The sequence below is a fragment of the Macaca fascicularis genome, chromosome 10, assembly GCF_037993035.2.
Source record: "Macaca fascicularis isolate 582-1 chromosome 10, T2T-MFA8v1.1".
Taxonomy (NCBI): Eukaryota; Metazoa; Chordata; class Mammalia; order Primates; family Cercopithecidae; genus Macaca; species Macaca fascicularis.
Genome location: NC_088384.1, coordinates 92011290 through 92027268, shown reverse-complemented (window position 1 = coordinate 92027268; position 15979 = coordinate 92011290). Strand labels below are relative to the sequence as shown.

Here is a 15979-nt window from a genome sequence, read left to right as displayed (position 1 = left end):
TCCCTGAGCGGATGTGTGGTGGTAATGTGGTGGACCTTTACTGGGCACTCTGCTGAATAACTAGAGTGGCTCTTGTGCTTTAGTCCAATTGGCTATCCCTTTCACCCTGGCATTTCATCAACCAGAAGGAAAAGTAATAATAAGACATCATAAAGTGAGATAAGCCCCTTATGGGTCTTTCGACTCTCATGTCTATTTAGACGCAATTGGAATCCCACGAGGAATACCAGATCAATTTAAAGCTTGAAATCAAATAGCTGCAGGATTTGAGTCAGTATTTTAGTAGGTGACAGTTAATAAAAATGTAGATTAGATAAACTACATCTATTACAACCAACAGCAACGAGCTTTTCATGAGTTAAAAGAAAAACTCATGTCGGCCCCAGCCCTGAGGATACCTGACCTGACAAAACTCTTTACACTCTATGTGTCAGAAAGAGAAAAAATGGCAGTTGGAGTTTTAATCCAGACTGTGGGACCCTGGCCAAGGCCAGTGGCCTATCTCTCAAAACAACTAGACAAGGTTTCCAAAGGCTGGCTCCCAGGTCTAAGGGCCCTAGCAGCAAAGGCCCTGTTAGCACAAGAAGCAGATAAACTAACCCTTAGGCAAAACCTGAATATAGAGGCCCCCCACACTGTGGTAACTTTAATAAATACCAAAGGACATCGCTGGTTACCAAATGCTAGGTAAACCAAGTACCAAAGCTTGCTATATGAAAATCCCCACATAACCATTGAAGTTTGCAACACCCTAAACTCTACCACCTTGCTCCCGGTATCAGAGAGCCCAGTTGAACATAACTGTGTAGAGGTGTTGGACTCAGTTTATTCTAGCAGGCCCAGCCTCTGAGACCATCCTCGAATATGAGTAGACTGTGAGCGGTCCGTGCACGGGAGCAGCTTCGCCAACCCCTGCAAAGTGACTCTGAAGAAGACGACAAGCCCTGCTCCAGTCACACCCAGAAGCTGACTGGTCCACGCACGGCCAAAGCATGAGGAAACTCATTGCGGGACTCATTTTCCTTAAAATTTGGACGTGTACAGTAAAGACTTCAACTGACCTTCCTCAGACTGAGGGCTGTTCCCAGTATATACATCGAGTCACTGAGGTAGGACAAAAGGTTGCTATGGTCCTATTAGTTTATGGGTTTTATAAGTGTACTGGAACTCTAAAAACAACTTGTTTGTATAATGTTATTCTATACAAGGTACGTAGCCCAGGAAATGACCAACCTGATGTGTGTTATGACCCATCTGAGCCTCCCATGACTACAGTTCTTAAAGTAAGATTAAGGACTGAGGACTGGTGGGAGCTCATAAACGATATGAGTAAAGTGTTAGCCAAAGTGTTAGAGAAAAAAAAAAAGGGGGGGGGTGCCCAAACAAGTCACCTTAAAATTTGATGCCTGTGCTGTCATTAATAGTAATAAGTTAGGAATAAGGTGTGGTTCTCTTAATTAGAAAAGAGGCTATATGGCAGAAAATAAGTACATCTGTCATAAATTAGGACTGTGGGGAAATAAATGTAAATACTGGTCTTGTGTCATTTAGGCCACTTGGATAAACGAAAAAAAAATGATGAAAAGGATCCAGTCCACCTTCGGAAAGGAAAAAATGGCCCTTCCTGTACTAAGGGACAATGTAACCCCTTAGAGCTAGTAATAACCAATACCCTTGATCCTTGCTGGAAAAAGAGGAGTGTGTGACCTTAGGAACTGACGGAGCCAGACTGGATCCTCGAGTAAGTATCTTGGTTCAAGGAGAAGTTTACAAACGCTCTCCTAAGCCAGTGTTTCGAACTTTCTATGATGAACTAAATGTGCCAGTACCAGAAATTCCAGGAAAAACAAGAAATTTGTTTTTGCAATTAGCCAAGCATGTAGCCGAGTCTCTCAGTGTCACTTCATGTTATGTATGTGGAGGAACTGTAATAAGAGATCAATGGCCATGGGAAGCCCGAGAATTAGTACCTACAAACCCAGATCCTGATGAATTCCCAGCTCAAAAGAATCACCCTGAATAGTTTCTGGGTCCTAAAAGCCTCAATTATTGGACAATATTGCATAGCTAGAGAAAGAAAAGAATTTGCTCACCCCGTAGGACAACTTAGTTGTCTGAGACAGAAACTGTACAACGGTACCACAAAAACAGTCATAATTCCCAAAATTGCAAACCATGTGGACCCACCCAGAGTCCCACGGGGACTAGACAGTCCCCATTGGATTATACTGGATATGTGGGCATAGAGCTTACGCCAAATTACCTGACCAGTGGGCAGGTAGTTGTGTTACTGGCACTATTAAACCATCTTTCTTCCTACTGCCCATAAAAACAGGCAAACTCCTGGGCTTCCCTGTCTATGCTTCCTGCGAAAAGAGAAGCATAGCTATAAGAAATTGGGAAAAAAAAAAAAAAAGATAAATGACCCCCTGAGAGAATCATACAATATTATAGGCCTGCTACTTAGGCACAAGATGGACTGTGGGGATACTGGACCCCCATTTACATGATCAACCAAATCATACGGTTACAAGCTGTCTTAAAAATAATCACTAATAAAACCAGCAGAGCCTTGACTATTCTGGCCTGGCAAGAAATTCAGATGAGAAATGCTATCTATCAAAATAGATTAGCTCTTGACTACTTGCTAGCAGCTGAAGGAGGGATCTGTAGGAAATTTAACCTTACTAATTGCTGCCTACACATAGATAATCAAGGGCAAGTAGTTCAAGACATGGTTAGAGATATGACAAAACAGGCACATGTGCCCGTGCAAGTGTGGCATAGATTTGATTCTAGGGCCATGTTTAGAAAATGACTCCCAGCACTAGGAGGATTTAAAACCCTTATAATAAGAGTTATAATAGTAATAGGAACCTACGTACTGCTCCCTTGTTTGCTACCTGTACTTCTTCGAATGATAAAAAGTTTCATCGCTACCTTAGTTCACCATAATGTATAAGTGTGCTATATGAATCACTATCGATCTGTCTTGCAAGAAGACATGGGTAGGGAAAATGAAAGTGAGAACTCCCACTAATAAAATGAGTGAGAGTCTCAAAAGGGGGGAATAAGGGAGGAGACCATCCCTCACATGGTCTTATGCCCAATTTCTGCCTCCAAAGAAAGAAGAAGTAAAAACTAAAAGGCAGAAATGAAATCCACAGGCAGACAGCCTGGCGCCGCACCCTGGGCCTAGTAGTTAAAGATCGACCCCGACCTAATTGGTTCTGTTATCTATAGGCTACAGACATTGTATAGAAATGCACTGTGAAAATCCCTATCTTATTTTGTTCCGATCTAATTACCGATGCATGCAGCCCCCAGTCACGTACCCACTGCTTGCTCAATCAATCATGACCCTCTCACATGGATCCCCTTAGAGTTGTGAGCCCTTAAAAGGGACAGGAATTGCTCACTCGGGGAGCTCGGCTCTTGAGACAAAAGTCTTGCTGATGCCCCCGGCCGAATAAACCCCTTCCTTCTTTAACTCGGTGTCTGAGGAGTTTTGTCTGCCACTCATCCTGCTACAAAATAAAGTACTGTTCACATAACTACATAAATAATTAAATAATGGCCAATTGTAAAACAATGGCATATATATACACACACACACACACACACACACATACATTTCATTTAATAGCTTACTAGGCTTTTTTTTTTTTTTTTTTTTTAAAGAAATGGGGTCTTGCTCTGTCACCCACGCTGGAGTACAGTGACACGATCATAGCTCACTGTAACCTTGAACTCCTGGCCTCAAGTGATCCTCTTGCCTTGGCCTCCCAAAGCACTGGGATTACAAGGGTGAGCCACTACGCCAAGCCGGCTTTTAAATTTTTAAAAATTTTTTATTTTTTAGACTGAGTCTTGCTCTGTTGCCCAGTCTGGAGTGCAGTGATATGATCTCAGCTCACTGCAACCTCCGCCTCCTAGGTTCAAGTAATTCTCCTGCTTCAGCCTCCCGAGTAGCTAGGATTACAGTTGTGCACCACCACACCTGGCTAAGCAGGCCAGCTTTTTAAAAAAGGAATGTTACGTCCAAATTCCTATTTAAAAACTTAGTTATGAAAGCTTAGTTTATCTTGGTGTTTAAATAAAGAGTTGATTCCCTAAAAAGGGATTCTGATTACTCTTAAATACTATTCAAAAGTCTGTTTACCTAAATAAAATCTTTAAGCTTTATCATTTATTTTAATGCTTGGTATCTCTCTCAGGGCCTAGAGTCTTAGAAATGTACAGAATATGTGACTCTGAGTCGGCGAGACATACAAGAGGCCAAAGAAGGGCATTCAGGCCTACCATCTTTGCCACACTGCCCATTCGGCATGTCCAGGGCTAGAGAGGCTAAACCTGGCTGAAGAGAGGATTAAGGAGGTAAGATGTGAGTAGACTTTAACTTCTCCCCTCAGAGAAGGTCCCTGTGGCAACAACCGAACATTCACCCTGTTTCCATGGTGATAATCCTATTTTCAGGGGCTCGGAGCCACTCCTACTGCTATTCTCTCAAGAGCTACACTTTTTTGTCTAGCATTATATCCTCCTTCAGCTCTCTAAATATGTTTTTCAGACAGTGGCATCAGTTACAATTCCCTTTTTTAGTTTATTTTTTTAGAGACAGGGTCTGTGTTACACAGGCTGGAGTACAGTGGCATAATCACAGCTCACTACAGCCTCCAACTCCTGGACTCAAGCAGTCCTCCCACCTCAGCCTCCCAAGTAGCTGGGACTCCACCCCTACACTTGGCTAATTTTATTTTATTTTATTTATTTATTTATTTTTTATTATTATACTTTAAGTTCTAGGGTACATGTGCATAACGTGCAGGTTTGTTACATATGTATACTTGTGCCATGTTGGCATGCTGCACCCATCAACTCGTCAGCACCCATCAACTTGTCATTTACATCAGGTATAACTCCCAATGCAACCCCTCCCGCCTCTCCCCTCCCTATGATAGGCCCCAGTGTGTGATGTTCCCCTTCCCGAGTTCAAGTGATCTCATTGTTCAGTTCCCACCTATGAGTGAGAACATGCGGTTTTTGGTTTTCTGTTCTTGCAATAGTTTGCTGAGAATGATGGTTTTCATCCATGTCCCTACAAAGGACACAAACTCATCCTTTTTTATGGCTGCACAGTATTCCATGGTGTATATGTGCCACATTTTCTTAATCCAGTCTGTCACTGATGGACATTTGGGTTGATTCCAAGTCTTTGCTATTGTGAATAGTGCCGCAATAAACATACGTGTGCATGTGTCTTTATAGCAGCATGATTTATAATCCTTTGGGTATATACCCAGTAATGGGATGGCTGGGTCATATGGTACTTCTAGTTCTAGATCCTTGAGGAATCGCCATACTGTTTTCCATAATGGTTGAACTAGTTTACAATCCCACCAACAGTGTAAAAGTGTTCCTATTTCTCCACATCCTCTCCAGCACCTGTTGTTTCCTGACTTTTTAATGATTGCCATTCTAACTGGTGTGAGATGGTATATCTCATTGTGGTTTTGATTTGCATTTCTCTGATGGCCAGTGATGATGAGCATTTTTTCATGTGTCTGTTGGCTGTATGAATGTCTTCTTTTGAGAACTGTCTGTTCATATCCTTTGCCCACTTTTTGATGGGGTTGTTTGTTTTTTTCTTGTAAATTTAATTTTATTTTTTATAGAGACTGTGATGCCCAAGCTGGCCTGAGGCAATCCTCCCACCTTGACCTCCCAAAGTACTGAGATTATAGGTGTGAGCCACCACACCCAGCCTAGGTCTTGCTGTCTCTCTCACTGTCCTCCAACAGGGCAACCCTTTTTCCAGTCGAGCCAGATCATCTACCCTGAGTCCTCTCCAGTAGGAAACACCATCACTCTCCTTAAAGCTCAACTTCAGTCTCAGCAGTTTTAGGAAGCCCTCCTGTTAGCACTCTCCTCCCCTGGCATGGCATCAGCCACATGTGTCCTGGCCACACCTCATGGCCCTCACTTGTATAACAGATGGCATTTTCTTCTGAGTTATTTCATGTATGTTTTATATTCCCAGTTACAGTAAAAAATCATAGCCGGACTGTACCCAGAATCCTCAAACATTTCTTTCTTAACTCGGCTCCATTTTTAACATGAAAACAAATAATTAGGGAATATTCCAACAACCCAAACTGTCAACTTCCTAGAGAGAGACTGAACTTGATCGTATTCATCATTACAGGTTTGACCCTCCAGGCCTGTCCGTGACCACCAATATCTGGGAGGAATACCTGGGGCTACACAAATGACTCAGGCAAATTCTCAAATCTCTATTGGCTTACGAGCAGAAAGCTTCATTTTAGATTTTATCAAAGATTGAAATAAGAGGTTTTTCAGATTAAATCCTCAGATACCCTAAAACTCAAGTCAAAATTTTAATTTCTCACAGAACTTGTTTGTAAAGATTTGCTTAGATCACACATTTCCTGCAAGCAGGACTGCCAGTTACCCTCTCTCTGCATACTCAACTTCACAGAAGGGGTCAGTCAGACAAGCGAGGCAGGACCCAACATCATGCAGATCTTGCACCTGATAAATACTAAAAGTAAGGCTCGTCCATCCTGAGGGGAGAATGGAGGTGGGGAGAGGCTGAAAAGAAGAGAAGCAAAGAGTACAGTGGTCCCTGTAAACTCAGATTGGGGGGTTCAGAAAGCCGCTCGTCTGGGGGTGCTCAGAGTGCATGCCAATGCACAGGTGGCCAAGGAGGGAGCCCTACCATCCAGCTCCTTCTCAATGGAGTCCATCCTGTGCGTCACTTCATCCTGAAGAGATTCCACGTGGGTCAGCAGGTTAAACTGCCACTGGTGCTGGGAGCTCAGCAGCCCCTCTCCGCCTCTGTCCAGCAGCTTCCGAGCAGGGGCTTCCTCTGGTAGGGCCTTTTTGGAGACATATTCCTTCACCTGGGGATGCAATGGCATGGAAATTACTGAATGGAGATAGCCCCTGGCCCATTTTTCAACCAGCCAGCGTTTGCAGCCATCTGAAATACTAGCTGCAGTTTCAATACTCCAAATTCCTACCTCCCTTTCCTATTTCCTACTTCGGAACTGGGCAGAAGCTTGCCCACTGTACCAATTCCAACGACCTCAAGGTAGCACTCTAGCTCGGGGACCCACAGCTGCTTCCTACTGACTGGGCCAATGTCCTAGCCTCACAGAATGGCTTTCAGAGCCCTGAGAGCTGATTAGAGCAGGGCTAGTGCAGACGAGGGTTAGTACACGGGAGTCACACCAACGAGTTTCAAGTCTCAGCTCCATCTCCTGCTGAATGTGCGAGTCTGGATGGACTACTTCATGTCCCTGAGCCTCTGCTCCCTCAGTGGAAGGATGGGGGTAGTAAAACCTATTTGGAAGGTTCACAAGGATGATATAGGGTAAGGCACATAAAAGCAAGGTCAGCTTACAGTCAGCTTACCATCAATGGAAGAGACTGTTAACCCTGGTTGCTTTGCTGCGGCCCAGTATTTCTGACTTTGTTTTATGTGCCAGATACCGCTAGGAAACCTGCCTGATCCATAGGACCACAAACCTTTTCTAGGATTTGGTAACTCAACCTTTCATTCATCCATTTGAAATGAAATAGATTCTAGCCAATATTTATTTAGTACTTACTATGTGCAAAACAATGTGCTGAGGGATTTTCACAAATACGTTCCACAGTAACTGAGGGGGCTTCACTGGCCCCATTCTACAGGCAAGAAAACAGGTCTGGTCAGGAAGGTGAAGTAACCCGCTCAGAATCACAGTAAAGGGCTGAGCCCAGAACTGAAACTGCATCTGTCTCAAGACTGTGTCCTTACCACCTTGCCCAACACTGTTTAGACACAGTCAAGGACACAAGGATGAATGAGGTACAATCTCCTTCCTTGAGGGGCCTGTAATCTAGGATCCCCTTGGCACCATGCAGCAATGTATTTAACGCTGGTGACACCAACCTGCAGGAGAAAGTCTGGGAAGTAAGGATGATGAGGCAGAGGAACTCTCAAATCATACAAAGCCTCACTGACAACTGAGGACAGGGCACAATGAGCCTAGTGAGCAGTTAGAGATGAAAACACCGGCAATGAGGTGACACAAGGGGGTTCTAGAAGAGAGTGACTTGAATAACAAAAAAACCAAAAGTGGTTCTTGGGAAAACTGATGAAACCAGCAATATTTTGACAAAGTGTACCATTTCTACCACAGGGCTTCAAAGTTAGAAGTCAAAATAAAACTATCATACAACTGGATTGAAAAAATTCTGCCTAACAAAACATTTGACTCATTGTTTGCTCATGCTAAGAATTAACATCTAGGTGAAATTATAATGCAAACTGCCTTAAAGAAAAGATGAGTTTTCCTAACTCAATCCTCCTTGCTACTTCCCACCTCTCCCTTCCTCTGCACCCACGCCCCCACGACCCACCACTCTTGACTATGCCATTTTGTGGGTGCTTCCTGGAACCTAGGATCTTTGGCTTAAGTGGGCTCTCCTGACTTTGCACCCATTTGCTTACCAAAATATCTATGGTAAGCAAATTTAAATACAGTTTTATTAATAAATATCTTCCACAGAACATTCAGACCTAGGAGGAGAACTTACAAGCACTCACGCAATGAATGAAGAACAAGTACAAGCCAGCCACATACCTTTGGGGAGCTGGGTTTGGGGTCACTGTCCCCCCTGCTCCTGTCTTGGTCTAGAGGCCAGCCCAGGCGTGGGGAGAGGGAATCATCGCCGTTCTCGTGGAGGGGGTTGACCGCATCGTCGAGGGCAGAGCCCCTCGTCTCCACCACCAGCTTCTGCTCCACGGCAGGGTAGTAGGCACGGGGCTTCTGGTAGCAGTGCTCACTGGTGATATAGGACTCCTCCACAGAACGCGGCAGGGGCAGGGCCAGGGGCCTGGGCTTCTCCACTGCCCCGTTCAAAGTTCTATAGCTTGGGGCTTCCTCCTTGCTCCTGGTGTCAGTGACAGGGATGTTTTTGAATTGAGATCTCCCCTCCCCTGAGTGCTGTTTCCAAGGCTGGCACCACAGTGGCAGATCAGGATGCTCCCGGCTTCTGTTGAGAGGACAAAGAGGGCATGGGTTTTGGAGTAACTGGACCATTGCAGGGGTTCCCAATTCCTAAATACTCTCCCAGTAGGGAGAGCAGCTCCACCTAGGCCATCTGACCACACACTACCATTTGCTAAACAAGAGGGAATGTGAATCTGTGGTCTCCTAGGAGACCACTCCTTAGTGAGCTTCCACTGTGGTCACACACGGTGAGTGGGACTGGACTCTCACTCAGAAGACCTGAATGGATTTCAACTCTGGGACAACTCACTCAACCAGCCTCATTCCTACTTCCTCCTCTGTGAAACTGGGCTAATTATCTGTCTGATCTGTCTGCTATCGTAAACCAAAAATAAAATTCTAAGCCCCTCAACCAACTTGAATGGACCCCTCTTAGCCAAGAGCATTCCAACATTAACCTGAAAAACTAGTTCAGGCCACGATGGGAAGGGAGTCAGACAAGCCTTCTACCTTTGGAATTCATGCACAACTGACCAGCATTAACATTAAAACAGAGACCCTAAGACTGACAAAACAGACTGTTTGTAGCAATAAGATATCAACATAACAGATAGCAGGTACTGCAATAAATCAAAGTATTTTACCCCAAAATATATTTCTTTGACATATTTTGAACTAGCCCTGCAAAGCTGTCTCTTGTGGGGAAATCTACATTCTATAGAGAATCCCCTTTCCTTTCCAGGTCTTTTCCTGTTCCAGGAGAAAATTAAGTAAGAGTCTGGCACCTTTTTAGGTCTGATAAGAAACATTTACGATCTATTCTCTCTGAAGCCTGCTACCTGGAGGCTTCATCTACATAGTAAGAACTCTGGTCTCCACGACCCCTTATTTTAACCCAGACACTCCTTTCTTCCTTCCTTTCTTTCTTTTGTTTTCTTTCTTTCCTTCCTTCCTTTTCTTTCTTTCTCTTTCTTTCTTTCCTTCCTTCCTTTTCTCTTTCTTCTTCCTTTCCTTCCTTTTGTCTTCCTTCTTTCCTTTTCTCTTTCTTCCTTCCTTTCCTTCCTTTTGTCTTCCTTTCCTTCCTTTTCTCTTCCTTCCCTTTCTTTTCTCTTCCTTCCTTCCTTTCCTTTTCCTTTCTTTCCTTCCTTTTCTCTTCCTCCCTTCCCTTCCTTTTCTCTTCCTCCTTCCCTTCCTTTTCTCTTTCTCCCTTCCCTCCCCTTCCTTCACTTTCTCTTTCTTCCTTCCTTCTTCTTTCTTTCCTTCTTTCTTTCTTTCTTCTTTTTCCTTCCTTCCTTCCTTTTCTATCTCTCTCTCTTTCTTTCTTCTTTTTTTTTGACAGAGTTTTGCTCTTGTTGCCCAGGCTGGAGTGCAATGGTGCAATCTCAGCTCACTGCAACCTCTGCCTCCAGGTTCAAGCAATTCTCCTGCCTCAGCCTCCCAAGTAGCTGGGATTACAGGCATGCACCACCATGCCCAACTAATTTTGTATTTTTAGTAGGGATGTGGTTTCTCCATGTTGGTCTTGAACTCCCGACCTCAGGTGATCCATCCACCTCAGTCTCCCAAAGTTCTGGGAGCCCAAAGGCATGAGCCACTGCGCCTGGCGACAGGCCTTTAGATAATAACTTAACTCTTTAGATAATAACTTAACTCTTTCAATCAATTGCCAATCAGAAAATCTTTGAATCTACCTATGACCTGGAAGCCCACCCACCCCTCAAGTTGTCCTGCCTTTCTGGACCCAACCAATGTACTTCTTATATGTATTGATGTCTTATGTCTCCCTAAAATGTATGTAGCCTGTATGTAGCCTGACCACCTTGGGCTCATGTTCTCAGGACCTCCTGAGGCTGTCTCACAAGTCAAGGTCCTCATATTTGGCTCAGAATAAATCTCTTCAAGTATTTTACAGAATTTGACTCTTTTTGCCAACACGATCAACCACTGAGTTTCAGAACAATTAAGTGAATTAATGGTGGCCTAAAGTGCTCTTCAAATGTGACTTACTAAAAATAAGCTTAACTTATTAATAAACAGTTACAATGATCCCAACATGTAATGGCATTCAATTACAAAACTACAATGATTACCCAGGGGTTACAAAAATAAAATCAACTGTCATTTATGTATAGGCCATTAATGATAAAGCTTCTAAAAATTATTCTGAAACTTTGTTTTCACCATTCCAAAGAAAAAAGTTTGTTATTGAAGAAAAGAACAGGGATTCTTACCCTTTTTAGGGCCACAGACTCCTGTGAGCATCTATTGAAAGCTGTGCTTCCATGTATGTGCACATAAAATGTTGTGGATGCCTTCCTGTACCTTCCTGTGAAAGTGGAAGTGGCCATATACATGAAGGCACAGAGTGATGTTACAGAACTAAAATTCTGCTCCCAAGGGCCTACAACTATCCCGTCTCAGCTCTCCTACTCCAGCAATCCCATACCACTGCTAGCCACTGAGGAAGAGGGGGAAACAATTGGCATCAATTGTTTGGGACACCTCCAGACAGGTTATCAGCCTGTCCCAGGAACCTACTCAGGACCCAGACATACCACTGAAATCACAATTGCTCAGGGGAAATGGGAGTCATCGTTAACTTTCATGTCCACTACCTGTTAACATGGAACACACGAGCCAGAGTACAGACCTGCTCTTTATTAAAAAATCCATTAAAGTCTTTGCTTCCTCCCACCTACAATTTTCACCATTCCAGCTGGGATCTGAAGGTGCTACTCCTCACAAGCATGACCCTGCCATTTCCTTGCAAGCCCTGTCAATCATGAAGAAGGTAAGCACAGCCATCCAGGCCATGTTTTTTATGGTGACAGATGCTTTGAAGTTAGTCCCAGTTTTATTGTTTGTCTTTGAAAATAAATTCACCGGGTCACTGGGGAACAATATTTCTGAGAATAAAAGCCCAGAGCCCGTGACAACGGAGACCATCCATGAATACAGAGACACACTGGGGCCACCTTCCCCTTTCCCAGGATCTTTTCTCCATTCATAATAAGTACCAAGATCTTCCTATGCCCTCTTCTGAATTGCTAGAAGACAGATTTAATTCTACTACAAACAAAGTCATTTCTATAAAGATGGAGGATCTAGATAAGGATTCAGAAGGGACAAGGGGCTGGGCGCAGTGGCTCACACATGTAATCCCAGCGCTTTAGGAGGCTGAGGCAGGCAAAGCACTTGAGCCCAGGAGTTCGAGACCAGCCTGGGCAACATGGCAAAACCCAGTCTCTACTAAAAATATGAAAACTAGCCAGGCGCGGTGGTACATGCCTATAATCCCAGCTACTGGAGAGGCTGAGGCATAAGAATCACTTGAACTAGGGAGGCAGAAGTTTCAGTGAGCCGAGATCGTACCACTGAACTCCAGCCTGGGTGACAGAGTGAGATCCTTGTCTCAAAAACAAAAAAAGAAGGGGCAAGCCTCCAGAATATGGGCCAAGGCCAGGAACACTGACATTTCAGTAAGGAAAAAAGAGAACAGCATCTGACAGAACCCTCAAATGAAAAGAAATGCAGGCGCCTGTAGGCCCAGTTACTCAGGAAGCTGAGGTGGGAGGATAACAACTATTATTTTTAAAAAGTTCGGCCCTATTAAGACTGTTGAAAAGAAAATAATAAAAATAAAAGAAATATGAGCCAGACACAGTGGCTCACACCTATAACCCCAGCACGTTGGGAGGGCAAGGCAGGTAGATCACTTGACCAGCCTGGGCAACACAGCAAGACCCCATCTCTTAAAAAAAAAAAAAAAAAAAAAAAGGGCTGGGCGCGGTGGCTCAAGCCTGTAATCCCAGCACTTTGGGAGGCCGAGACAGGCGGATCACGAGGTCAGGAGATCGAGACCATCCTGGCTAACACGGTGAAACCCCGTCTCTACTAAAAAATACAAAAAACTAGCTGGGCGAGGTGGCGGGTGCCTGTAGTCCCAGCTACTCAGGAGGCTGAGGCAGGAGAATGGCATAAACCCGGGAGGCAGAGCTTGCAGTGAGCTGAGATCCGGCCACTGCACTCCAGCCTGGGCGACAGAGCGAGACTCCGTCTCAAGAAAAATAAATAAATAAATTAATTAATTAATTATTTTAAAAACCACATTTAAAAAAAGAAATATAGCAAAGTTTACAATCAGGAGTAGCCCAAGGTTTCCCAGGCACTAATGTGGACCACCATCCACCTACTTCATTTAATTGCTGCCATCTCATTAAAAACAAACTCATTTGGTTTATATGGGGTTAAGTTTTCCTATTTTATGAAATGTGAGGAAATAGCTAGTCTCTGACATCCTATCTAGGGCTGTCATTTGATTCAGTTCACCTCAACAGATTCTGTCACAGCAACTGCTAATTGCCCCAGCATCCAACTTCTCCTTTTCCTTTTATCCCCACCCCCACCCCTACTCCTAAGTATAAGCAGGCCTGTGGCCACCTGCCTAACCTGCCCTGCCATTAGGCCTGTCCAAGAAACTATTTGCCCTCCCTCTTCTTTTTCTCTTTTCCCCCTCCTGGGGACTGTGGCAGGCTGAGGTGCAGGTGAAACTGCTTCAACCATGCAAATGGGGGTAATCCCAAGAGAATACCAGAACAATAAGACAAAAGGAACCTAAGACCATGCAGATAAGGGGAACCCTAAGAGAATGCTGGAGCCGTAAGACAGAAGGAAACAAAGTTCCCAACCCCACAGATGGAATCCTGGAGAAAGGCCACTTACCTAGCCTAGATCCCTGCCTAGCCTTGAACCATTCATTTATATGAGAAAGAAACTTGTTTCGTTTGAGCCTCTATTTGGGGGGTCCTTGTTATAGCAGCTCAGCTTTTACCCAAACCAACGCAGACCCTTGTTGAACGTTCCCTCCTCTACCACCTTTGTCACTCAGATCTTGAAGCCAGGACTCTGTGTGCCAGAGAGGAAGCAGATTCCCATCTCGCCATCTCAGGGCCCTGATGCTCCACTCTGCCTGACACCAGGCCTCCTCTAGGACTAACCAGCACAAAGGAAATCCTATCCAGGAGTGGCCTATCAAGTCTTAACTCACTCATGGCCCTAGTCTGTCACTATTTACAACTTAAATAAAAGCAGTCCCTGACACAGACTATACTAAAACCAAAAGAAAGCTCACAAGGTCATGCAGTATCACATAGAGAGACAGTTAGAAAAGTACCTGACAGAGCCTGGATTTGAATTCTAGTCCAGGCTCTACCCATGGAAACCATGGAAGAGGCACTACCCCACTCAAGGCCTTGTTGCTGTATGGGGTAAAGTAGGGTAGGTTATAAAAGCCAAGAGACCGGCCAGACGCAGTGGCTCACGCCTGTAATCCCAGTACTTTGGGAGGCTGAGGTGGGCGGATCACTTGAGGCCAGGAGTTCAGGACCAGCCTGGCCAACATGGTGAAACCCCATCTCTACTAAAAATACAAAAATTAGCCAGGCGTGGTGGCATGTGCCTGTAATCCCAGCTACTTGGGAGTTTGAGGCAGAAGAATCGCTTGAACCCAGGAGGTGGAGGTAGTAGTGAGCCAAGATCATGCCACTGCATTCCAACCTGGGTGACTGAGTGAGACTCTGTCTCAACAACAACAACAACAAAAAGCCAACAGACCCCAATAAAAGCCACATGTGTTTATCACAGCTTACATGAAATTGGGTCATCTGACATATAGAATGCAACCACAGGAGGAAATTCACACTAAATTTCATTCTCTGGCCACTAAAAGCCAGAAGGCCAGCTTCAAAGGTTTAAAGCTTTTCTGTATCAGCAAACCACCAAGAGACATTTTTACTGAGCAACCATTGTGCTAGAGAACAGGCCTGCCAACAATATCTGTTCTAGCAGCTTTTTCAATTTTACCTTCTTTACCAATCAAGAACGTTTAGAATGAGCTGAGGCAAGCCTGGGCACGGTGGCTCATGCCTGTAATCTCAGCACTTAGAGAGGCCAAGATGGGCAGATCACTTGAGGTCACCTGGCCAACATGGTGAAACCCCGTCTCTACTTAAAATACAAAAATTAGCTGGGCATGGTGGCAGGCACTTGTAATCTCAGCTACCCAGGAGGCTGAGGTGGGAGAATCACTTGAACCCGGGAGGTGGAGGTTGCAGTGAGCCAAGATCACGCCACTGCACTCCAGCCTGGGTGACAGAGCAAGGCTCTGTCTCAGAAAAAAAAGAAAAAAAAAAAAAAAGAATGAGCTGAGTTGCTTGAGCCCAGGAGTTTGAGGCTGCAGATGATCGCACCTGTGAGTAGCCACTGCACTCCAGTCTGGGAAATAAAGTAAGACCCCATGTCATTAAAAAAAGAAAAGGAATATTTAGCATGAAAGGGATAAACAAAATATGGCATACACATAAAATGAGTTATTAGGAAGAAATTCTTACATATGCTATAACATGGAAGAACTTTGAGGACATTATTCTAAGTGAAATAAGCTAGTCACAAAAAGACAAACACTATATGACTCCACTTACATGAGGTCTCTAGAGAAGTCAAATTCAGAGAGGCAGAAAGTAGGATAGTGGTTGCCAGGGGCTTTGGGGAAAGGGAAATGGACAGCTGTTGCTAAAGGGTATAGAACTTCAATTTCACAAGGGTTTTAGAGACTGGTTGTAAAGCAACGTGAATGACAACTGTGCAACTGTACACTGAAAAATGGTTAACATGGGGCTGGGTGCAGTGGCTCACACCTAGAATCCCAGAACTTTGGGAGACCGAGGTGGGCGGATCACCTGAGGTCAGGAGTTCAAGACCAGCCTGGCCAACATGGTGAAACCCTGTCTCTACTAAAAATACAAAAATTAGCCGGGTGTGGTGGTGTGCACCTGTAGTTCCAGTTACTCAGGAGGCTGAGACAGGAGAATCACTTGAATCTGGGAGGCGGAAGTTGCAGTGAGCCGAGATCGCACCACTGCACTCCAGCCTGGGCAACAGAGCGAGACACTGTCTCAAAA

The 15979-nt window shown here is 44.5% G+C and overlaps 1 protein-coding gene across 13 annotated transcripts in view; it reads right to left on the bottom strand.

Annotated features, from left to right (window-relative positions):
• PHF20 (PHD finger protein 20) overlaps positions 1–15979 on the bottom strand; it is a 189335-nt gene that overhangs the window by 7947 nt on the left and 165409 nt on the right. For all 13 annotated transcript variants that reach the window (XR_012419325.1, XM_074005202.1, XM_074005207.1 and 10 more), the window contains 2 exons: positions 8652–9063; positions 6740–6923 (listed from right to left, as the gene is read on the bottom strand). Coding sequence is in view for 12 of the 13 variants with exons in the window: in XM_074005202.1 (XP_073861303.1) it covers positions 6740–6923; positions 8652–9063 (596 nt within the window). In the remaining variant the exon portion in view is untranslated. The remainder of the gene's footprint in view (positions 1–6739; positions 6924–8651; positions 9064–15979) is intronic.